The 25,653-nt window shown below is 43.8% G+C and overlaps 1 protein-coding gene across 1 annotated transcript in view; it reads left to right on the top strand.

The window, feature by feature from the left end:
• LOC119458766 (uncharacterized) overlaps positions 1–25,653 on the top strand; it is a 37,611-nt gene that overhangs the window by 7,355 nt on the left and 4,603 nt on the right. The window contains exons 6-15 of the mRNA XM_049670963.1: positions 330–636; positions 4,216–4,489; positions 6,672–6,867; positions 15,224–15,440; positions 15,775–15,909; positions 17,850–17,962; positions 18,142–18,231; positions 20,140–20,256; positions 20,630–20,801; positions 23,664–23,798. Of these exons, the coding sequence (XP_049526920.1) occupies positions 330–636; positions 4,216–4,489; positions 6,672–6,867; positions 15,224–15,440; positions 15,775–15,909; positions 17,850–17,962; positions 18,142–18,231; positions 20,140–20,256; positions 20,630–20,801; positions 23,664–23,798 (1,756 nt within the window). The remainder of the gene's footprint in view (positions 1–329; positions 637–4,215; positions 4,490–6,671; positions 6,868–15,223; positions 15,441–15,774; positions 15,910–17,849; positions 17,963–18,141; positions 18,232–20,139; positions 20,257–20,629; positions 20,802–23,663; positions 23,799–25,653) is intronic.

Raw genomic sequence — 25,653 nt, 5'->3', positions numbered from 1 at the left:
TTTGTCACATATTAAAATATGTGAGAAATAGCTGAACATGCTGACAGCAATAGTTACCGCACTGATTGGGGAAAATCGCATGGCATCACCGAAATATCAGTGATGCCAAGTTTATCACCCAGAGAACCTGGTAGAACAATATCGACAATCGACTAGAAGCTATCATATACCTTTGTGAATCTAGAAAAATGTCTGAAATCTGCTAAAAATGCCTTTTCACCTCTAAACTAACTTATATGCCGCCAGAGCTAACGGGAAACTTATTACAATAATAATACTGCCATTGAAATGCAGAGATGTGTATTCACTGTCCGGTGCGTACATTGCAGGCTTCGTTACGCCATTAGTGCCCAACGGCATCGATTTGGATGGTCGTCCGCTGACATTTCCCAATGACCTGGTCATCGACGCCGACGACAACATCATCTTCACCGAGACGAGCACGAAGTGGCCACTGAGGAAGATTCTCTACTCAGTGCTCGAGCACGAAAACTCGGGACGCGTGCTTATGTACGAGGCCAAGACCAAGCGCACCCACATCCTGCTCGAAGACCTGCATTGTCCCAATGGCATCGAGCTGGGGCCGGACGGTGACAGTATCATCATCGCCGAGCTCACCATGAACAGGCTGCTCAGGTGAGGATGTGTATGCTTCGTGTCCTCATAGTCGACTGTGGGGATTTAAGCCTTAGGGCAACTCCGGTGATCTTTTGAGGTCAAAGGATCTCAATGAAATTTACTGGATGCATTCCTCTGCACTCTTCCGTCATTTCTGCAAAACAGCAAGCTTGCGAGTTGCGCAGGTTTTTTTACAAATGAAGTTCGTCAATACCCTCGAGCCACCTGCCTTGCTTTTCTTTTCCTCATCTACTGACCACATTGTGTTATGACCTAGACGGCTGCATACGCAGAGCATGCTGGGAATGAATGGCAGATGACAGCGTCGAGGAGCCGGCGATTGTGAGCTAGTGTTTGGGTGAGAATTGCTGTCGCAAGAAGTTGCATTCTGTGTGGACGGGCAAGTCATTGGTGGCAAGTGGTGTTGCATTGTCAGCTGCCCGAACTGCAACCCTTGACAGCCGCACAAGCAGTTTGAGCCAATGTCGATCGCTATCAAAGTCGCCAAGTCCATACGTCTACGATCGGCGGATCTGAGCGACTGACCTGAAGCTAATTAAGCCATTAGAATAAAGAAAAGCGCTTTTGTAGTTCAGTTGCAACCATGTGGATTTGAAATAAAGCATTCTTCATTTCGTACAGTGCACACACAAAAAGTGAGAAGCGACAAAACAGCACGCTATCAACATCGGTATGTTGTCGTTCTCGAAGGCTACCATTCGCACTTGCCGGTACCGTATTCACTCGATTGTAACGCGAGGGGTGACTTTGCATTGCGTCCATCAAGAAAAAATAAAACCGCGAAAGTAACGCGAGGGGTGACCTTTTGTTGCATCCAGCAAAAAAAAAAGAAGAAGAAGAAGAAAACCACTAAAGTAACGCAAGACCACGGGATGCATGAAAAAGCGCAATTATTTTTCAAACACTGCGACTAGAAGCCATTACCTGCCTCAAAACATAGTGTTCTTGCTAGTCGCAAGAACACTAGCAAGTGGAGGACCCTTTGATACAGCAGCATAAACAACTGCCTTGTTCAGCTGACAACAGCGTCAGCTGAATGAGGAATGCCGATTCCAATGCTGGAATCGGCATTTCCACAAGAAAAATGCGCGTTCTCTAAATGAGCGATCATACGCGCAATGTCCTAATGTCAGATCATACGGGCAATGCTCCACATCTTATCGTGAGTAAGCGAAATACTCCCCTGAGAGGGGGTAAAACACCTAAAATAGAAAGCAGTATGTATCAAACCAGTGGCTAAGGCTACCCTTGGTCTTCATTTAGCAACGTGACATGTTGCGAATGGGCGCTGGCTCTTGGGGTGGTGGGTCGAATGCGAACAGCAATTTATGGCTATTCAGTGGAATCGTAGCTGTCACTGTTTCACAGCTTTGAAAAGCTGATGCAGCTGACATTGTCACCCGAAGACATTGTGCCGATGTTCCGGCGCGGTCACGAATCAGCTGAACGTGTTCTCTTCACTGCTTTCGTTCACCGCACTGACGAGACCGGCACCTTGCTGCAGTGCCGTTGTTTACGTTACACGATGGAGTTCACTCGACTGCTCGATCAGGTTTCGGTTTTGTTTTTGCACTTTTTTGCTTATTTGAAATTATTTACAAATTTCTGAAGAATGCGTGGTCATTCTTGAGAAAATTATTTCCCAGATGATGGGATGTCCCACAGATCCTGAGGCACTTCTGAATGTACCTTTGCTGCATATTTGAATAATATATGTACAAGTTGTTTGAGTGAAAGGAGTTGGGAAGGTACACATCTGGGTGTTTGGTCTTAGCGTGCCGTTATGTCATTGAGTAGCGAGTTCACTTCTTCTGTTGTTTCTGGCAATGTTTTACAACAAGTATATTTTTCGAGTGGCTAGATGGGTGATTTACAAGTATGCTGGACGTATAATAATTGATGTTCTCATACCTGACATTCATGTAGGGAGTTTGCACATGGAGTCCACATTTTGTACACTTGACAAAATTCACTGAAGATTAGAAAATTCATCTCTTCCGCTGCAGTACATATTTATTGATTCTGACGATGCAAGAAATATGGTGAAACTTAATTTACAACTAACAGTATTGTACGTCTGAAGGGGATGGAAATAAAGCCGAACCCACTTATCACGATACCGGCTTTAACAAAATATGTTGGTTATAACAATGGACAACCAATGCACCATCAACATGTGTATGTGTTCCATGGCAAAATAAACTGCTTACTACAATGCTCCCATGCCCACATTATTGGTTATAACAATTAAATCTAGCTACTGGATGTGTGCGCCAAAATAAAGAAGAATGTGAAATCCTCGGGGGAAAAAAATCCGCCTCCATTCCACCCTATGGAAGTAGATGTACAGCGAAGCTGGTGTGGACGTTAGACAAGTACCACCACCCCAACTGACGTGAGACGACATTGTGTATTTACCACCTCCACAAGCGAAGTACATCACACACGCACGTGTGCGGAAGGAAGTGCAGCATACATGCTCATTCTTCTGGGCTGTCCGCCAAGGGCAAGTGCCTTATTGAACTAAATTAATGTTTTAAGAGCAAATTGCGTCAGAAAATGCGTAAAGTACAACTTACACACAAGCTGCAGACATGATAGCTTCGGATTGTAATTCGAATATACGAGAAAACATAACTCTATTACGTGAAAACTCACTCACAAAGCCCTTTCAAGCTGCCGTTAGAGGTCTGTCTGAGTGGCTGCGACCGCTAGGTGGCGGCACCGTTAGCACGGAATACATCCCGATTCTTGTAGGTCCTCCGCCTAGCGCAAGTGTGTTGTTGAAGTAATTGAATTTCTCGAAGTAAAATGCATCAGAAAATTCGTAAAGTACAACTTACACACAACCTACAGACATGATCGCATCGGATTGTAATTCGAGTATATGAGAAAACATAATTCTGTTACACGGAAACTCAAACACAAACCCCTTTTCCAGCTGTTGTTTTTTGGATAAGCCCGCCATGAAAAATCCCGACCAACTAGAGGCTAACAGCTTTGCTGTAATAAGAAAATGCGAGCTGCCACTGCATACGCCTGTGTGCTGCAACTTTCGCCGCGCTCGCCTTTGTGCTGTGCCTGGTGTGCGGCACAAGGGCGTTTGTGGTGAAGGTGTGCAAGGCACAAGCGGGTGTGGCTCCGGCTCGCATTCTTTCTTTCTTTTTTTTCTGTTTTTCAGATTTTCGTTCCTTTATTTTTTGGCACCGACACCCAGTAGCTAGAATGCTTTGTTATATTCAGTAATGCTGCTTGTGAACATTGTAGTAAGCGATTTATAGAACACACAAAAAATTTCAGTTTTCACTTTTTGCGGCTCATTGTTACATCCAAGTTTGGATGCTTGTCTCCTCTGCTTTTTTTCGTGCAACCCAGTTGTTTAACTGGGTTGCACCAGTTGGTTAACTGTTTCGTGCAACAGTTATCAGTTATAACAATGGGATTTTCTTGGCACTCGACGATTGTTATAAGGGGGTTCGACTGTAAGTTGGTGCGACATGTTAGACAAGTAGCAGCATTGCCAATTCTCCTAAAACTTCTCAGTCCAGTTAAAAATGCTCCTATCCTGTTGCGCAGGTACTACTACCGTGGCCCACACAAGGGCGACCTCAACGTCTTTGCGGACAACCTGCCAGGAGAGCCGGACAACATTCGACGCACGCCACGAGGTGGCTACTGGGTGGCCTTCGCGTCGGGCCGCTCACGCGACAAGCTCTCAGTGTCGGACCGCCTGTCGGCATACCCACTGGTGCGCAAGTCGGTCGTGCGTCTCCTCCACCTGCTGGGATCGGCCCTCAAGTATGCATCCACCTTCTACAACTGGGTGCCCCTAAAAGATGTGGCGTCTAGGGTGAGTATTGTAATTTCATTTCTGTGAAAAAAAGAAAGACAGCAATAGCAAGGTTTCGTATTGTGCTTGAACTCCTCGCACGGTGTTCTAACTGTACACACATGTGACTACACGCGAATGCGGCATGCGCAGGTGCAGCAAAATTTCTGGCATTCTTGAAAGCTTTAGCATGTTGTGTAGGGTCTGTAATGGCATCACACCGGCACCACTGCCCATAAAGAGGGGTGCCAGTGAAATTACGTCACTTTCAGATTGTGAGCACCACTTTTTAGCAGTCTGAGAAGATTTAAGATAAAAGCTAGAAATGAAATGTTGCACGACTTTTGTTTGCACACTACAATTCTGGAAAAATTCTGAAGAATAAATTATTCAAGCACATAAGAGCGTTTGAGCAACTTTGGCTGTTGATTTGGCAGTTGAGGGATGAATGAAAGAGTGGCATATACCGTATTTACACGATTGTAAGTCAACTCAAAGGTCGGTCGACCCCCCCAAAATTGCATGTCCCAGAAAAAAAAAGGGGGAGGGGGGGAGAAAAACCACGCGAGTGCATTCACACAAGGGAAATTTATTGATGGGGTTGCTAAGACTACTCATCGTCACTAGAGTCGACCTCACTGGCACTGCTGCCGTCATAGCTGCTGCGGTCCCACAGCACGTCGTCATCAAGTGCGAGTCCACACTTCGCAAACGACCGCACCACGACATCGCGCGGTAAAGCCGCCCACGCAAAGAGGACCCACCCGCACACAGTAGCCAGGGAGGCCAAATTTCCTCGCGCTGAAGCCGCCACTGCCACACCACATGTTCACTGACTCCAAACTTGCGTCCCGCTGCGCAGTTGTTAGTTTCCTCGGCATGGAGGATAGCAGCCCGTTTGAATGCTGCTGTGAACGAGCGCCAAAAGTTCTTAGCACTCATGACAGGCGCGATGATTCAGCACAACAGAAGTGATAGATGCGCGCGGCCGTCGAAAACAATCGTATCTCAAAGAAAAGCTCTTCCGCCAACTACTAATACCCCCCAAACGATGGTTCATCCGCCAACTCCCATACACCCCTAACGGCGGCTCTTCCGCCAACTACCAATACCCCCCAAATGGCGGCTCTTCCGCCAACTACCAATAGCCCCCAAACGGCGGCTCTTCCATGATCGATGCTCCCACAAGAGCCGTGTGCTCGTGGTGCGCGCAATCAAAATGTATGCAAACGGTAAATTAATACGCTACGCTTCTACCGTAACCATGGAAACGTAGGTGCAAAGTTGTAACCACGCCGTAGCGCCCCTGATTTCTCATTTCTCTTGCTGCTACTAGCGGTACACGGTTCGGTTTCGATTCTAAGTCGACCCCCCAACATTGGATTGTCAAATTTGAAAAAAAATGGGTCGACCTACAATCGTGTAAATACGGTAATTGCGCGGAAGGCACGGCTACAAGATCGCAGCCCTGGGGCAGTATTCCCGGTCAATTATTTTTTTAGCATATAAGCACTTTCATGATATTTCGCATGACTAAGCTTTGGACATGTCAGTGCCTATGTGCAAGAGCATTTGCTTGGCTTTACAAGAATCGCTGTTGCCTGAAGACGCCCGACGTATCAGGTGCCAAGCTGCACAATATTTCGCCAAAGGGATCTACCGAAAATACCACTCCTGTTATATTGAGCTTTTGCGAGTAATTTAGTGGCTACTGGCACCTATTTTGAAAGGCTCCATGTGGTCTATGCATGGCCAGAGGCTTATATTTTCGAGAATTCGCTTATCTCGAAACTCCACGTATCGAAATTTTTCCAGGTTTTTACAACTTTGAGTTGACGGAGTGTTACTGTATAGGAGAACACAGTTTGGTCGGAGCACTGGAGGCTTGGGCTCCCTCCGAAAGAAAATCCTGGCTATGTGCCTGGTCAGCACAACATCCTGTGTTCAGCATTGTTTGCTTCCAAAACATGTACCGGTTAGCACATCTAGTTGTGTTATTGGAGCTCTGTAAAGGTTTAGATAGCCCAGGACAGAATGTTTCGAATGCTTTGGGAACCCGTTGGGCATGAGGTCACTTTAAGTTCCCGAAAGGGTTGAGGCAAGGCAAGGTTAAGGGATGAAAACATGTGGGCTATTGCGCTCACATGACCTACACCATCAAGAAAGAGCATGCACCCTGATGACCACACTGCCGATGTTTCAGATCGACAATGGCTGGATCCTGTACGAGGCGGTTCCGAAGTACGGGCTCATCGTGGAACTGGACGCTTCGGGCAAGGTCATTCGCAGCCTACACTCGCCTGCGGGCAAGATCCACCTCATCTCCGAAGTCCTTGAGCACGACGGTCACCTGTACCTCGGATCCTTCCGGAACCGTTTCATTGGACGAGTCAAGGCATAAAACTGAGACGCATCAAAGCCGGGTACACAGCCAAGCCAAACCACGTGTCGTGCCGGAACACAGTTCTCCAATCGTGTCACTTGTGAACGGGAAAGGAGCGCTACGCCTTGAGGCTTCAACTGAGCAGGCTGGAAGGTCATTTCACATATGTAAGGTAACGAAGCAGATCTTTTGGTATCCAGATAAGCATCTTAAAAGGCAAGACTTCTTCAATATAGGCTGGGGCATTCGGGCCTCTCTGTCCCTAGTGCGTCTGCCGTCTGGCTTCAACATCCTTGCTTCATTCTCGAGGCCTTTCTTGAGCAGCTGGCTTTTGAACTTCAAGGGATCACTGTGAGAGCTGTAGCTGGGCCTCTAAACGCCACCATAAGTGGGCAAGCTTTTTCTTTGGTGTTGTTCAGGGCACTGGGAATTTAAAACAGGGATGAGGTTTGGTTGAAGCCATCGTGGAGGTTGCATCCCTACTCGGATGGTTCAGCCCTCGAAAGTTTGTAGCATTGTTTTGAAGACGTGTATAGAAACGAACTTTGGTTGAGCGTATTGCAGAATATCACATGGCTACCTGGCCACTTAACGTGTAGTGCTGTGTAATGAGCCACCCAGCAGAACATTAGTAGACTGTGGGAATTGGGAAACTTAATGTGAAATACCTCATGACTGAGAAATGTTCTTGAACATTTCACATGATTTGAAAGCAGTACAACTCGATCACGTGCTACCATTTCAGCCTGCACTTTTTGCTTCCTTGTATTCTCATGGCTTGAAATGCGCCTACATCTAATGTTTCAGAAAGTAATAATAATAAGGCAAAGAGGTAATGCATTACAACACTCACAAGCCACACACCTGGCTTATATGCAAAAAGAAAAAGCTAATTCTCGGTGAAGAGCTAAAAGTGAACATTTGTAGAACCAATTGTTTGCAGCCTCCTGTGCTGTCATATAAGGCACAAGCTTGGAATCTGTTAAAGGCAGGATTACTGTATGCGCTTATTATGTAAGCTCAGTTTCCGACGATTTGATTCCAAAACAAATCTTTTTAATCATTCACAAGCACTAAATTTTACGGAGTGGCCTCTGTTGCTAAAGAGACAAACTGAATTAAATTTTCTTTCCGCGGATTCTTCACGGGCGCTGTTTTTCACAGTGTACGCAATCCACAAAAATTACTAGTACATTATTTTATGGTATTTAGACTGTTGTCTTTGCAGTGATTGTTTTTCTGTGCTGTGTAAGGTGAAAAAAGACAAGGAAAATATTAAATGCAGCACAGCGCAGCTAGGTGTGACATGTGATGCGGTGTCAGACGCCTTCTGGTAGCTTTTCAGAGTGGAGGCACCAGCAGCAGTATTGCTGCTATGTCGGAATAGGCTGCTTTTGTCAGGTCACAAACTTGATCCAAGAAAACCAGAACCCTTGTGCGAACATCTTAATGCAATACTTAGCATTAGTAATACGTGAAACTGATAGTACATTCTCGCCACCTGCCAAGAGTTGTGGAAGCTCTTGCTACTACAGTTGCAATTTCAAGTGAAGTCCCACCGCACTACAGTGTCCTTAGAATCGGAAACTAGTGGAGACTGTGGGAGATGAGGCCTGGTCACAGCTGGGAGCTTTGGAGAACTGTGTGTGCCGTCAGTCTGAACATTGCTTCCTTCCAACTCTGCACAAAGTGTGCTAACGATAAAAAAAGAAGAGAGGAAAAGAGTGCGTCACATTTTCAAGCTTTCTTTGTTGTGTGTATGTGTGAGTGTGTTGTACCAATTACCTGGTCACACTGAGTTCAAAACACGTATAATCATGGTGCTCCTTGTCTCGATTTTTTCACGTGATATTTTTATTCTTTTATACGAAGTTTCTCATCTAGGTGTTTGGCATCTGTTTAACGATCATTGTTTATGGCTCCAACATTTGGGCAATCGTAGTAACGGTCTTGTGAACGTGACGCAGTCAGATTGCATGACCGTTGGTCGAGGGAGACGCGCAACGATTGTGGCTGTCGCCATTGGTCAGTTTGAGTTTCACACACCAGGTTGCAATTGCAAAAGCAAAATGCTTAGCTTGAGCCTCGACTCAATGTGTTACAGTCTGTTCTGTTTGTTCTCTGCATCTGTAACAGCCTCAAGCTGCAGTAGAATCGCAGCTGCAACTGTCCCACCCTTTTATTACTTGACAACTATCGACGTATTGTATCAATGTAATCTACTAATGTCTTCCCTGCGAGTGCTTGCTGTTGTGAACAGTGAAGCTGGTTCGTTATGACAGATGTGTTGGAGTTGTCAAAGCAGTGAACCTTTCTTCCATTTCTTAGCAGTCAGCAATTAGAAACACATACAAATGCACACCTTTCTGTTGTCTCATGGGACAGATGAGACTACACCTTTTATCACATTCTCTGTGTGTTTATACAAACATGTTCTTCAGGCTAGTACACGAGCAGTTGAATCCCTCGTTCTTAGTTTTACAAAACAAGCAGTTTTACACAACTGCAGATTTACAGCGTCACATGTTATCGGCCATTCCGTGGCTTGGAATGAAGCACGACACTTTGAATGTAGCCACAGGCCGAAAAGAAATCCCATTCCACCTCAGGATTTGATCCTGGGTCTGCACATTACTCCAGAGCTATGTTGGCTACTTCAGGCATGCCACTTTAAAAACAGCTCATGATACTGCTGAATTCCCAAGCCTTGCACCACATTAAAGAAGGCAACACTATCATGCACGCCCCCTAGTGCACCCTATGTGAAACACTGAAACGGAGAAAAAAAGTAATTCAAGAGACGTCAGTGTAGTTTTCTCGCTTTTCATGTAATGCAAAATGAATGCTACCCCTGTCTGTCCTTTCCCAGTGACCAAGCTGTCCCTATATAGAGGACAAGTGAATGTGATCAAGTCACAACGAGATAACAAAGTTTGGGCCATTTATGCTGTGGTTACCACTGTGAATGTACCATGAACTGTGCATGACCATTTGTCTTTTTTCTTTGCCTTCTTTTGCTGCATAACATGTCATGCATCCATGGACCCCACTCACTGATGGAAGACATTCCAAATGCTTGCTTCTGGGCATTCTGTTCATGTTGATACTATAGTTCTAGCATGCATTTTTATTTTGCATGTTTGTTATCAGATTCAAGAAACTGATAGTACCTCTTGTTAGGCTTGTCGAACATTCATGCTTTGTTTTCTCTGAGTACAAGTAGTTTATGGGTAACTGATCATTCCAGAATAGTTTATTTTTTCTTTACAAATTGCCTTCAGTATCCAGAAGGTTTATACTTTTTATGAATACCACATATGACATTGTAACGAAACAAGACGCTGTTGTAGATATAAGATGAATGAGGTGAAAAGCAAACCTTTACTTACTGTGCATTGCCGATATGGCTTTTGAGTTTTACTGTAGTTCAGTTGCTTATTCAGTTGCTGAAGGACGTTTGCTCATTAGTCGATTGGTTGTACGCACGAATTGATATCGAGCTGTGTGCGGCGATTGTGATATGTAACACTTTGTAATTGACCTCTCTTCCATGAACATTATATTGTCTTTCTATTTTTTTTTAACTATTGTGTTCCGACAAGGCACTCTAGGATGTGACCTTTGTTTTCGAAGTCTTATTTTTCTTGACAAAGCAGACGAGTGAAGTCTTGTTAAATGTGTACATGATTACCTCACGATGCCCTCTAGATTATTTCAGATACTTGTTTTAAGCGTTACACATGTCAAGTATAGTGAAGGAATTGTATTTAGGTGCATAGATTGTTTAATTTGAGAATCATTCAGCACATAATAAAGTACTGTGCCAATTTGCTGAGAAAGAGTGTTTGAGCCACATTTGTGCGCGACTACTTTTGTACAGTGGCATCCTTTTTTTTTAGATATCTGTAGGCGTTGCACGTAGCAGTACATCGGAAACTATGTGGTTATTTTTTTAAATGGTGTTTTCTGCTTTGTGTATTTCACTCGGAAAGTGACATTTCGGATTCAAAATTTGTGTATTTACAGTCTGAAAACAAAGAAAAATATACATATCTACATTCTTATGTGTGTGTATTCTTGTGCTCCAGCTTATTTTGTTTGAACTGTTTCAGTCAGCCAGCTGGAACCGATTATGGCGTGATTAACATGCACATATTAAGATAGTATAGGCGTGGTTTAAGAAGTACGTTAGTTGAGTTAGGCAACTGTCATGCTCACAAAAGAATTTTCCAGATTTTCAATTTTATCAAGCACATAGACATTTTAAACTATCTATCTACACTTTAGTTCTGGCGACCGTGCTAGTCCTCTCCCAAGCATCAAATGACATGACATTATCGAATAAATTTGACATCTGTGATGCAAATCGCACAATGCGAAAAATGAAATTTGGTAGTTTCTCTCGAAGGGGGCGAAGCATTGAAATGACAGCAAGATTTAGCATTGCGCTAAAGGCTCATCAGATGGCTGTTCTAATATGCAGGCGTTCTAATAATAATAGCATGCATTGCATGCTATAATACACCTTCAGAGCATGCGCCTTCGATACTATGACAGCATGAAGGCGCCAGCAGCACGAACGCACCTCGAGTGTTCGTGTAATTGCTGCCGTAATAATATCAATATGCCGATCATTGCTGGTGTTCACTTTAAACATTTGTGTTTAGACGGATTGTCAGGCGATGTACCGGCCTGAAATTTAGGCTAGCAGACACTACCTCCACTCGCCGTCGGCTAACATCATAACGTGGCCATTAGGTGTGCATCAACAATGGTTCCATCAGTCACAAGCATGAAATTTTGCATGCAGAAGCCCGTACTGTAGCTCTTGCTTTGGCATAATTGCAGAAGTAAATTAAAAGACCCATGTTACCAAAGGAATGCTTCATCACTGCTTAAGTATTCTATGCTTGCAATAATTTTGGGGGAAAAAATTATACAAAAGCTACAAGTGAAACTTGAGCAACAATGATGTTTGTACATAATGAGATTTAGGAAGCCAAGTAAAGATACGACTGTCTAAAAGAAATCTGGAAGACTGCATCCATAACATGTAAATGGCAGGTAGATTATCTATAAATAGCGACAGAAAAAGTGCGCAACCGCATCATCATTACTGATGATGCGGTTGCGCACTTCGAGATCTTAAGGCAATGTTTTATTGGAAGACTTGATGCTTTGCAATTCACAAACGGTGCAGCTTCATTGCCCGGCCCATCCAGTTTGAAAATGAATAGCTTTATTGGCTCTTTTGCCCATTTTCGTGGTGGTCAGACTTTCACCGCCAATACAAAAGCACTGATGCAAAGTGCCCTTGCAGAACCGAGTTGTAGGGCACGTTCATCGCCGATCACTATTATAGACCCTTGAGATGCATGAGCTATCGCGCGACTACTTTGGGGTGGCTGAAGATATATGCTGGCTGTGATAGAGTGGTCAAGAGGAACAGCCCTCCTCTTCTCCCGCTACTCGTCACCCTGTGTCAGCTGCGGGTGAGGAGAAGGGCAGTCATCTTCCCCGTGACGCTCGCACCGCTAGAGACAACACACGTATGAGGAATCGGCTTATATGAATAGCCACCTATAGTACTGCTACCGATGTGCTCATTAATGGCTCTGTTCTCTAAGGAATTATAAAATGAAACAAGCGCTACCTAAATATCCTCACTGCAGCCTTCAACCACATGTTTGCTTTAATAAAACAATTTGCTTTTTGGAAGCGTTCAGCTATTTCCTTACATTGACAACCATCATCAATGGGTACTGCACAATATTTAATTAGTTTTATTATTTCAAATTATATAGGCACTTGCCTCTCAACCTATAGCTGTACCTTGAGCAAGAATGTATCCAAAAATAAACAGTTATCTGTTGTGCTGAGATTGCAACCTAACATATGTGGATGTTTCGAACCTTTGTTTCATGGGTGCGCATATGTTGGGTCTGCTTTGTTTCAGTGGTGGACAGAGCATGCACGTAGCTGACAGCTGGCTTACATTGTGTGCATGTTAGTTTATTGAATGGCTTCAAGCGTTCTTCCTCAATTTTTCCTTTTTTTCAGATATTCATAATGCAAGGCATTGCTGTTTCATCTGCCCACATTTCTAATGTTTTCTATGAATTGGTGCGTGCAAAACAGTTACATATCTGCCTTATTATAACGATAAGCGCAAACTTGTGCTTTTTATTACGGTAGCAATTATGTGGACACTCCAAGCGCATTTTTACCGTGACCGTTGGGCTCCGTAGATAAAATCGTCGCCGCGCGCCGTGTGTGCGAGTGAAAGCGTACAAGGGTGAGCCGGCAATCACGGCTCAATGTAGCGCGCGCGAGGGAGGAAGGCAAGGCCAGCCGAAAGCGCGCAGTCTTTCGCGCGCGATGCACATGAGGCGACAGAACAGAACGCACTTCCCTCCCTCACCGTCGGCTGCTGCTCACAGCGCGGCCGCACGGGCGCCGTATCTTGAAAGCGATCTGCGATGTGGGCGAAGTGCGCGCCCGCGCGGGCCTCATCTTCAAAGCGAACTGCGATGGGGACAAAGTGCATGCGCCGAGTGCTGGTGGCTTCGTCTGCGCTGTGCTTTCGACGTTCGCGTTGAAGGGAGACGAGAGACAGCGCGAAGGTCAATTTGCCCGCTGCTGCTGGCGCGCTTTCCCACTCCGGCGTTTTCACAGCGAGTTTCTGCGGTCATCGACCGAGATGTGTTCATGTTTACCTGTGCACGCGTGACACCGTGCTTGTCTATTAGTTAGAAAGCGAATGTTAGTAAGCGAACTTAATACGGCCCATTAAACTACTATCCTTGCTCTACTAATTTGCTATCGCAATCGATGCTTCGCCTTTCGGGCGAAACTGCGACTTTTTATGGGTAGCATGAGCAACTGAGCACAGAAAAGGTAATAAGGCTCTAACTAGTATTTTGTTTTTGCACAATGAAAGAGCAAAAAACAAGGTAATTGGTTACCTCGTGTGATGAAGCACAGGCTTTTTGTCGACGTCTGTATACTGATAGCAGGTGGCAAAGATTTAATGCGAAAGCAATATATGCCTTATGAAGCGGAATATCTGGCCTCTGGCGTTAACAACCGATGGTACCAAAACCCACGTGACCAAGTGATGACGTCACGTTTCAATGTCAAAGTCAAACCGACCTGGCCCACTTCCAAAATTGACTCTGCCCAATTCGGAAATTGAGTTGACCCACGTTCAAAACCGACCTTCATATCCGCGGCTACAATTTGCAAACGGCAATTGATATGTACCGTAAAGTAATTATTTAAACATGAAATTAGTATACAACATCGAAAACTTGCGACCCATTTCCCTTACTTCCTGTGTAGGCAAATTGCTCGAACACATATAGTATTGGACAGACTACAAACCTACCTGGAAGAAGAAAAACTGCCACACTCGATGGTGGGATTTCGCCCGCATCTCTCGACCCAAGACGTACTGCTGCAAATCAAAGAAGAGGCAATGACACCCGCCACACGGAACTCACCCACAGCCATCCTTGCATATTTTTTGTTAATCATGGTCGATTATGCATTTCAATCTCTCGTGCGTGTACTGTCCGCGGCTTCGACTGATCCAGCTGAAGGGCTACAATTATTACGCTATCTGCCACAGGCAAGTTTAAGCAATTCTGTATGATATATAAAAAAAAAGAAAGAAAACGCCCCTGCGTGCGTTCTTATCATCCACTTGAGCGACGGCTGGAAGCGTCTGCTAATCGCGCGCGTACGTCGAACGGAAAGAATAATTCCAAGATAGTGTGAAGAACGCTGTGCCGAAAATAGCTAGTTGTTTAGCGGCTTAGAAAATTGCAGTATGAAATCTCGTAAAATTTATCTTTAGCTGTGTTCGCTATGATTGAATCAGCAAGGGTGCGCATGCGTTATTCGTATTTGCGTGTTTTTTTATGAGCTGCGCGTGCGCGCGGTGGTGGGCTGTCTGGCTGCCGCGTGTTATCAATTAAAAAGAAAGCGAAGGGAAAAAAAAAAATGCGCGTGCGCGCAAGCCGACACGCTTCGCAGCTTGCGCGATATGTGCGCAGGAAAGCGCAGTTTGTGTACCCAAAAAGAGAGAGAAACAAAATGTTTCATCGACTGGTTACATACCTAGACTACGCCTGCGCAGTCAATCGCTGGAACGATGACCGGCTGCGTACGTCTGCCAAGCTTCGCGATACGCTCAATCCTAGACAGCTGAGAAAGAAAAAAAAAAAGAAAGTTATTAATAATAAAAAATTATCGAAAACGCTTGTCGGTCTAGCGCCGCGTCATCGCGATGATTGGGATCAGTTGGAGCCCATATGAGCTTGCGCAGTGGAGCTATAGGTGCGTGCGTAGAGCGGGACTCTGAACGTGAGCGAACGCCTCGGGGCGCATTTCGAAGGATCAGTTTTCCTTCCTCCAGCGCCGCTGCTGCGGTGGTGTTATCTCTCGCCCCTCAAACCGGTCTCAGCAGCACATCCTCACCTCGCGTAACTGCGCGCGCCACGCCGCCTGCCGCATCGCCGGTCTCACGGTCAAACGCCAGAACGACAGCCGCAATTGCGCTCAAGGTACACGCACCGAGGAATCAAGGCAAGTTCGCGGAAGTTCTTCTTTTTTTTTACGCTACGTATACGAACTTGTGTCGTATCGATGCTGGCCCGAGCCGTCCGTTACTCAGTCGAGCGGTCGCCATCTTTGAAAGCAGACACCCCTCTTGAGCAGACGACAAAACTGCGAAGCGGGCAGCTCGAGTTGCTGGCGCGCCTTGGCTTAATAGCTTCGACGGGTTAACGACCTTTGCCAAACCGCGTCAAAGTTTTGAAAGTCGGGGTAAATCCTTGCGTCAGGGTCAGACGAACTTTTTTTTATTCTCTCTGAGTTCATTTTGTGATTTTATTTACTTTCGTTCCTGTCCACGCCGCAGTGGTTGCTCAGCCGCTGACAAGATGGTCACGCGGACTTTCAAACCGATCTTCAAGATCACCGTGTACCTGCTCATGTTTGTACTCGTCCTGCCTTTGATTCCTATGGCGTTGGACTTCGAGCCAAATGAGAACACGTGAGTATATAGAGCACTTCGCACCGCATATTTTTTAACGCTGTCTTACCGGGGACGCCGCAAAAGTTCACGCGGGTGAGGAGGAGATGTGCCGGGGGGGTCATGTGCGAACGAGCGACCGCACGCGCCGGCGTGGTGTGCCATTGCGTGACAGTTCCGAATGGGCGTTTCCAAAAAACCTGTCGCGCGAGATTGAACTTCTATTACGCGTCGCGAATAGCTTATTGCTCCGCGCTGTCGGCAGAACGTTTCGACTGGCGAAAGCTGCGCTGCGGTTATGTAATTAAGCGCCGTTCGTCTGCTGAATTCACTATGCATTTGCGTGCTTCGTGGACGACGGTGGATTATAACGGAAACTCTACATGGAGCGACGTCGTACACAGGCTAGACGAATAAAATTATGTCCGCGACCGTTGCGAGAATTCTCGGCCATGGCAATTGAGAACGTGTTCCATGTTACATTTGCATTCAGGGAAGCATTAAATTCTGTGTATTGTCATTTTCCTGCATGAGAATAATACATGCGTTTTACGCTTCCGTGCGCTTTGCAATATATATACACACCCACTGTTAAGAACAGGTGTGTGGGATCAAAAGGACCTGACAGCGCCTATGTCATTCCTGTATCTGGCAGTAACTCTGCAGCCACGAGGGACATTTTAATGGGAATCTGTTTAAGGGAATGTCAAAAACTGACTGGCAAGCTGTGCAAGTGTGTTTTAGCAAGTATGAACGTGCATGTGCAATATATATATATATATATATATATATATATATATAGTATATGCAAGCGCCACATCAGTACCAAGGTATTGTTGTTTGCCGTCACTTGGAGCAAGTCAGACTATATTTTGTACTTTGTCTAATTACATAATTATATATACGACTTCTAAAGTATTATATCCAGAGCTATGGTGTCGAAAAAAATTGTAGGCCATTCTGAGATTCCCAATCCAGCTTTCTGTTGCTCAATACGTGGTACATAAAGGTTATTTCATGCAACATTACCTTGGTCCTGTCCAACTACGTGGCACTTCATGTTTTTAAATTTTGGCACAAGTTACATGAGCCACATATGGCAGATAAGTCAACATGCATGTTTCTGTAGCTATAGCACAATAATATATATATATATATATATATATATATATATATATATATATATACAGGGTGTTTCAGCGAACACTTTCAAAATTTATGTAAGATTGCCTGTGGCAGATAGCCCAATTCTAGTTAATGAGCTGGTCTACTCAAAGAGCTGGTCATTACTTGCACAAAAAATTGAAATGCGTAATCGACAAATTAACAAACATGCACTAATTAAGTTTTTAGCTAATTACCTGATGGCCCATATTGCAATTTAAAAATTGTAGCGTGGAGTTCACAAGGCGGACACACTTTGCATTCTCAGGATGACACCAGTTTCGAGATATTAATTCCCGAACTTTGCGGAGAAATGCTCTAGGGAAAAAAAAAGTGAAGTATATAAGTGAAATGCATATATACCAGATGTTTTTATTTAGACTATGCATAATTTTTTTTAATCGCCTGTGGCAGATAGCACCACATAGATAGTCCTTGAGCTGAATTGCTTGAAGAGGTGAACATTATTTGTACGAGAAATCAAAATGCATAATTGCCTAATTAACAGTTTACATAACTTACTGCAATTTATAAAATGTAGCTGGCGAGTTTGCAAGGTGTATCCAGTTGAAACAAATTCTTAAGGATGACACCAGTTAGAAGATATTTCTAAAGTGAGCGATGAAATACATTGGCAATCCAGTTATTTCTGTGCTTCAAGCATAAAACGACGTTTTAACGAGCAATCCATTTCAAGGATTAGAATTGTGTGATGTGCCACAGGCAATTAAAAATTTGTACAGTGTTCAAAAAGAGTTCCCTTATACATACAAGGCCACAACACCTTGCCATTTCAGGGCTGGCATGCAAGACCTCAAAGGGCCTTTAGAACCGAATGATAAGCTCGACCATGTTGAATACCTCTTCAAAGATAAACTTCGTGGACCTGAATCACTGCCAGTGTATAAAGGTAAGGCTGCTTTTACCTCCTATAACTGTTTTTTACAAGTGTGTAGAATATGCTTTTTTTTTTTTTTTAGCTCTGTCTTTGACTGATAGCCATGTACTGTTTGCTACAGGAATGTTTTGTCCAGGAAAGTGTGGCAATTGTTGCTAACTTTTCTCCAATTTTTACTCCTTCACTCACAGGTAGCATTTACACTGGGACTGAGGGAGGCGAGATTTACAAGATCACTGGTGATAAGGTGACGCTCGTCGCCAAGTTAGGCAAAAAATGTGGTAAGTTATACAGTAGAAGCGCAGCTTGCTGGGCCAGTTGGTTCATAGTGATACTCAAAAAAAAAACTGAGAAAAAAATGAGACGCAAGCACGAAAAAGAGAAACACTGGACTAGCAACTGACACATATTTGAAACACAGACCGTCCCTCGAAGACCAATCCGCCTATGCATGCGTGATGCTCTTAGCTATAGGTACACAAATATTTAATAGATACACACAATTTGCCCTCTCTTTTTCTACTTCCCTATGTTTAAAGCTCAGCCTTTGAGCCTTTATCGTTCAGAGATAGAAGGAACACTAACGCACTTTCTTTCCTCTTGTACACTTATCTGCAATGCCTCAAGTATTTCTTTCGGTTTTAGTCTTGAGTTCTCTTCTTTCCTTCATGTTTGCGTCTCAATTTTTTTTGCTGGTTTTCTCAAGTATAAGGTATACAGGTTTTGCACCGGATTTATAGCGCTTGTGCTTCTTGCATTGCACATTTAAGCACTGCAGCAGATAATAGGTGTCTCATTGTTTCAGCACCCTTGGGTGTTCTTTGAATGGAAGAGCGAGTCAAATACATTGCTGAATGGCCCGCCGTAAGACCAAGGGTGTGGGATCAAATCCTGGCCGCAATGGCCACATTTCGGTGGGGACGAAACGCGAGAACACCCATGCACCGTACATTGGGTGCCCGTTGAAGAGCTCAGGGTGATCAGAATTATCCGGAGCCTCCCACTACGGCATGCTTCATAACCGCGTTGTGGTTTTGGCGCGTAAAAACCCTCAGAATTCTCATTTTAGTGCTCAAAATTTTAGTTATTTGCAATAGTCACACGAATTCTGGCTTGTGATTCGGCGACTTGTGTACAGTAAGATCGACCCTTAAAGTGAACACTTTACTGACATTGATTGGGGACTGCATTTCACACGAAAGCCTGCAAAATAATGCTTGCTCAACGCTTCACGGCCGCCACATTTTTCCTGGAAAGGTTGAAGGTGTGTTTAAGGTGTATCGTGTCCAGTTCTAATTAGCTGTTCCTTTAACAGTGGACGGTACTGTACGTTCTGGGCTTCCTGGCTCTGAATTTTCAGTTGCTCTCAAAGGTCCTACTTAGCTGGTTAGTAACATGTCTGCAGTGTGCTCACAAGAGCTCATTTGTAATGCTGGACTGATGGTAATGAACTCTAAAATGTTTTGCATCGGTAGCTGGCTTGTCAGCAAGCTCAAACTCCTTCTTATTGAAATTGATGTTGAACGAGTTATTGCATTTCTAATAAATTATATGTTGCTAGTAACAATATATGGACACTGCTGCGTGCATGTTTGTTCATGATCTCTAGAGGTGAATTCAGACAAGATGATTTTGCTGGACAGTATTCACAATTATGCAGATGCAGAATTTGTAAAAACCTTAAAAGAACCGAAACCTGGACAAGTTGCTGTATATTCATCACCAGAATGAAGTGCCAACATACAAAGGGAGGAAAGTGAAGTGTCGCTGTTTGCCTCCTTCAATTCATCTTTTGTCCATTGAAGCTTTACTCTGAAGGTGTTAGTGTGACAATTAATTGCCTGTGTGATTTAAACATATTTCTATATCTTTTTAATTTAACTTTGGAGAACAAATTGCAATTGCTGAATAGAAGAATCAGTCTATAGTATAAATCAATTACTAGTTTTTTAGGGTCCAATTAAAATGGAGTTAATTTTAGTGGAGCATGTTACTCTGCACTACACCCCATGAATACTTGCATCTCTCAATAACAAACAATGAAAACGTACTTCAAAGTATTCATTGTTTGCATTGAGACACCATGCTTACAAAATGCACAAATGCCATACACCTAACTAATGAGAAAGCAGTGTTGCTAAAGAAGTCTACAATTCACTCTTTGTCTAATCTTTGTGGTCATTCCATAGAGGGCATGTGGGAAGAGGAAGTGTGCGGTCGGCCACTCGGAATGCGGTTTAACAAAGACGGACGTCTCTTTGTCATCGACGCTTACTATGGACTGTACGCAGTCAACGTGGAGACTGGTATGCGCAACTTCATAAACTATTGACACTGTCCTGCTGCAACTTCCATTCGTTTTTGTCTGTGTTACAGTTGATGCGAAGAAATTGTCATAATGTGCTTGCAGTCATCTTGATATTCTGTTACTTGTATCATTTAGTCTTAAGTGTTTCTAGCTGGTTTTGCTTGTAGTGTTGACTCACTGCAAATGTCATAAGTGCTGAAATTACAAGTCCCCACAGTCCATCAATTCATTGGTAATGTGAAGGAGCCTGCATTATAATTCCATTATATTATCCTTGATGTATTAACCCGCTTGTCAAAATACCAGTTAATGCATTGAAGCTGGTTAACCTGAAATTGAAATTGCCCAATGGCATCCACTTTCCTTGAAAGGTTCTGTACAGCATCTTCTGCCATCTAGCACCGAAATTGAAGGAAAGAAAATTATCTTCGGCGATGACATTGATATCGATGATGATGGCTTTGTGTACATCAGTGAAGCGAGTAACAAGTGGCCCCTCAAGAAGATTGTCTACACTGTCCTCGAGCACGAGAACACTGGCAGGTAATCCTGAATTGTTTATTTTTTCAAAATAAAACTTGCAGTGGCGCGAGTTATATATACGAGTAGTGTCACCGTGGTACGAGAGCAATTTTGAAATAGCAGTCGAACCTCGTTAAGAAAAAGTTGCACCCGACACATAAATACCTTCGGTGTATCGGATATTCATCACCAGCCACGGTGGCTCAGTCAGCTAAGGCGTTGCACTGCCGAGCACGACATAGCGAGATCGAATCCCGGCCACGGCGGCCGCATTTCGATGGAGGTGAAATGCAATAATACGCCCGTGTGCTTGCGTTGTAGTGCAGGTTAAAGAACCCCAGGTGGTAAAAATTAATCCAGAGCCCTCCACTATGGCGTGCCTCATAATCGGAACTGCTTTTGGCACGTAAAACCCCAGAATCGATCAAAATAATAAAATTGCATATTTATTGTAACATTTATATGGTCATTACATGCTGATAGTGGTGCGATAACCGGTTTTATTTACTTCGTTATATCAGTGTTTGTTATAACGAGGTTTGATAATGCAATTGTCATGTAGTGCTGCAAATTTTACTAACAGATACTGCACTGTAGGAGCCTTATCAAATCCTCGTACAAGATGGGGTGTTTTCGTATCCATGCTCACTTGTGTGTGGAGAATTCGTTAACAATAATTATCTGAGATCTCGAGGCCTCTGCTGAGGGCTGAATTCTTTAAAAAGTGCTTTCTAGGAGGCCTTTATCAAGACAACTTGAGTATTTAAGTAAACATCTACATCGGCAATCACTACGAGATGTATGCAGAAATTTGTTCTTGAATTCCCTGATAGAGGCTTATCTCATAGACATGGGCATTGTTAAGATCTGCTACGATGACTCAGTGGCCATTGTGTTCTGCAGATAAGCACAAGGTCGTTGGTTCGATTGCTGGTCTTTATGGCCACATTCTGGTGGAGGCGCACGCAGAACGCAAGAATGCTCATGTACTGCACATTCGGCGCATGTTAAAAGATCCCCTGGTGGAATCGCTGATGTACTGATTCAGCCACAACAGTCTATGGGACACGGTATTTGTGAAAAGGCTGTATTTCTGTGACACAACATTGCCTTGAATTCGAAGTTCTAACCTGCCGTATAGTTTTGGTGAACTATGGTGATTCAATAAACTAGAAATTCTACACGTTAACTGAGCAGAAAGTTGTATTTTTTTTCATAGAACCTGTGTTTCTTAAACTTTTATGGCCAGCTGTACATACTTGCCCACTTATGTCTAAGGGTGTACGAATATACAAAACTTTAGAATAACCAATCAAATATAGTGTCCTATTAGATGTTCGAATCAAATAGACACTACTCGTAAATGCGATATTTTTCGGATACTTTTTGAATATTTTAAATGTCAACTGCGTCCAAATAAACGCAAAATTGGAGCAAAAGCATGGTAAATTTTCATATCCGCAGCCATAGTATAAACATAAAACATGAGAGCTTGTGTAGTGGAGCAGGTTACGTCTCTTGGGTAGCCATACTTTACAAGCTGTACAGCAATCATTCGCACTCTGTGAAATGCCCTGTGCCCGCGAAGAAACTACTAGTTTTCTTCTAATGCTGCATTTGTGCTTTTAATAAATGCTTCATAACGTACCATGTAATGAAAGAAGCTTGCTAGCTTTAACAATGCTGGAATGTGGACAACATTTTATATTGATTGTGATAACACCTATTTATTATTCAAAAACTATTCAAAAAGTATTCGATTCGCTTCGGGCACCATTCGATTCGGTCTCAAAAATCGCTATTCGCACATGCCTACTCATGTCATGTAACTATGTATATATGATAACAGGCATAGCAACATGTATATATGCACTAAATCAATAAATCGTAAACGCCTCGATAACAAAGCTGTTGAGGACACCCAATGAAGCTTGCAGGTTATGCCACACCACGGCTGCCAGATACTATTATGCAACCATTCGTCACCATGACATCTTCCGACGTATTGTACAGACAAGGTTTACTCTTGCCAGAGGCTACTTGGGGCATTAAAAACAAAAGAATATTTACAGTTCCAGCTGTGTTCGAGAATGTGACACCAGGAAAATACAGTATGAAGGTTGAATAGCTGTAATGGGATTACGAGGAAGTTTCACTCCCGTCACTGGAGCGACCTTGATCACGAGGAAGGAAGAAGTTAAACGCTTGGCTTGTCTATATGTGCCAGCGATCTTTCATGAGGACGTGTGTGCAAGCATTGCGTGCTTCCTTCCTTACTTAGCTCTTGGGAGAGTGCCAGGAATGCTTGTATATATTGGAACCTCCGTTTTTTTGTTGCCATATATGGTTACTGTTTCATTGTTTAGCATTTTTTTTCCTCATCTGACCATATGACTTTCTTCCTAGATATTTTCTTTTTTGGGCAAGTGCTGAGGAGGGTGTTTTCTGTGAATAAATGTGTATTTGTAATAGTTAACAAGAAAAATCTGTTGGCACTGACCTTGTTTGGAATGCTTTCTGATAATTCAACATCTTTTCGAAGTATAACTTGACTCGCAACGTTGACTGGGCAGAAATTGTAGTGAACAGTTACTGTTTAGGCCTTCCCTTGTTTCTAACTTAAAATTTCCAAGTTCGGATATTTACAAACTGGCACAATTACAACCTGAACAGTTTTGCTTCATTCTCATCATCAGCTTCACAGTTATGTAGCTTGAACGAGATGTACGGAAAATATGTATTTGCTATCTGATGAGAAACGCCCTTTGTACTAAACCTCATTAAACAAGTCATCCAGAAAGATTGGGCCTTTGAGTTTTGGAAATCCCTGTGCTAGTTAGTGTGTTCTCTACTCTTATTTCCTTCTCTTCTTCAAAACAAAAGGATTCTCAAGTTTGATCTCAAGACTGGGAAGACGACTGTGTTGATGAAGGGCCTGTACCTGCCCAACGGAGTCCAGATTTCCCATGACAAGAAAAGCCTCCTGGTGTGCGAGCTCTCCATGCACCGCATCCTGAGGTAATTGAGCCTGACTTTCGGCATAAGCACTCTAAAGAAATTTGCTTTAGCATACGCAGGCTTGTAGTATCCGCCTATGCGCATGTAGCCTTCTTATATTTGTCATCACACTTTTGGGCTACTTCAAGGGAATGACATTGGGCCATACACGTAAAAAATTCAGTTTTGAAATTTCGAGATTTTTAGATTTTTTTTTTTCCATGTTGTGTAGTGACTTCTTGTTGCATAGGTTATTTTTCTGATAAAGTTAGTTTTCAAGCTTGGATACAAGGTCTGACAGGTATTTTTTGCTTTGTTCGATATGTTTTGCAGAAAGAGTGCACACTGACATCGGCAAGAAAAATCTCGATTGGGTTATCAGCTAAAAAAATGCGAGCATGGAAGGGCAGTAAAGGGTCTCCTGTAAATTTTGTTGGTTCGTTAGCTGCTTTCCATGCCATTACATGGTGCAAGAGCAATGCAAAACTACAGACACGCTTTGCACCAGAAATCGTGTAAACCAGTGTGATCGCATGAGATTGGCATGCTGGTGGCAGGCCAGCCAGCTGAAGCCATTGGACATTTGCATTTGTTATATGTATGTATAATATATAGACTAGTATGCAACAAACTGCATGCAATTATTTGTAACTCAGTAATGCTCACTGTAATTAAGTTACTTTTTTTTTCGGTAACTATTTACTGTAATGTAGTCAGTTGCGTTATTTACGAGACAAGCTTTAACAGGCAACCCAGCTTTGAGAACCTTAATTTGGCAAAAACTACAATAAATGCCCAAGGTCGTGCCGTGCAGCAGCCACATGAATACGCACGTTCAGACAGGCAAACCCAGGGGCTCGACATTTGTTTCCTCATTGAACCGGTGCTGGTATTTCTTTCTTGCGATCGAATTCAACTTGGGGCATTTAATGCCAGGAAATCGGGCCATTTTCCAGCTTTTAATTTTTCACTGGCCCAACTGGGAGCTTCTCCAAATCCCTGCAACAATGAAGCACTGCAGTTTATAAAGGACCCAGATGAATGAGTAAGCACAATCTTGTCCTCAAGATCAATATACAGGGTTTTTTTTTTTTTTTTTTTTTTTTTTTTTTTAGCCGCACCAAATTTTTTAAATGAGAAAAATGGAAATCTTGGTCACGTTATCTTTATACCATTCGCGTGCACCGATTGGCGCCCTCTAGATGCAGAGCAATTTCCGCACTTCCGTGCGTAATTAGCAAAGTTACGCTAATTAACTTTATAATTATCAACAATAGGTGACTGCAGCAAATGAGTACTTTGGGGCCCGGCCTCGACACTACCTATCCCAGCGATCAAATTTTGAATAGCGGAGTTCATGTGGGAGCTACGCGACCAATGAGTTCCCCTTGGCAGGCTCCTTGAAACCGAGACTGGCCGCAAAAATAGCGTCTGTGTCGTCGATGTCGCCGCCCCCCTGCCTTTTGTCACGTCTCCGAAGTAAGCGCCGGTCTGCCCCGCGAGCAGCTTGCGAGCAGCTTGCGTTATCTCCTTGCTATCTGCGGCGTTAGCAGTCGACGCTACAGACTGATATGACGCTGTGCCTGTAGTATCTAAAAGCCCAAGGAGCGGGGTTGGCGCTACAGCGCAACGTGGCGCCCGGCGAAATGACTAAGTAAATTTGGCGGCCCGCCGGCATTGAAGCGTTTGGCTAACACCGCAGACAGCAAGGAGATAACGCAGGTTGCTCGTTGGTTCGGACCGGTGGTGACGTCGGAGACGTGACGAAAGGCAAGGGGGGCGGCGACATCGACGACACAGACGCTCTTTTTGCGGCCAGTTTCAATTTCAAGCAGCCTGCCAAGGGGAACTAATTGTTCGCGTAGCTCCCACATGA

The sequence above is a fragment of the Dermacentor silvarum genome, chromosome 7 (genome assembly GCF_013339745.2).
Source record: "Dermacentor silvarum isolate Dsil-2018 chromosome 7, BIME_Dsil_1.4, whole genome shotgun sequence".
NCBI classification, from domain to species: Eukaryota; Metazoa; Arthropoda; class Arachnida; order Ixodida; family Ixodidae; genus Dermacentor; species Dermacentor silvarum.
Note: the sequence above shows the minus strand (reverse complement) of the source record. Positions and strands in the feature narration are given on the sequence as shown.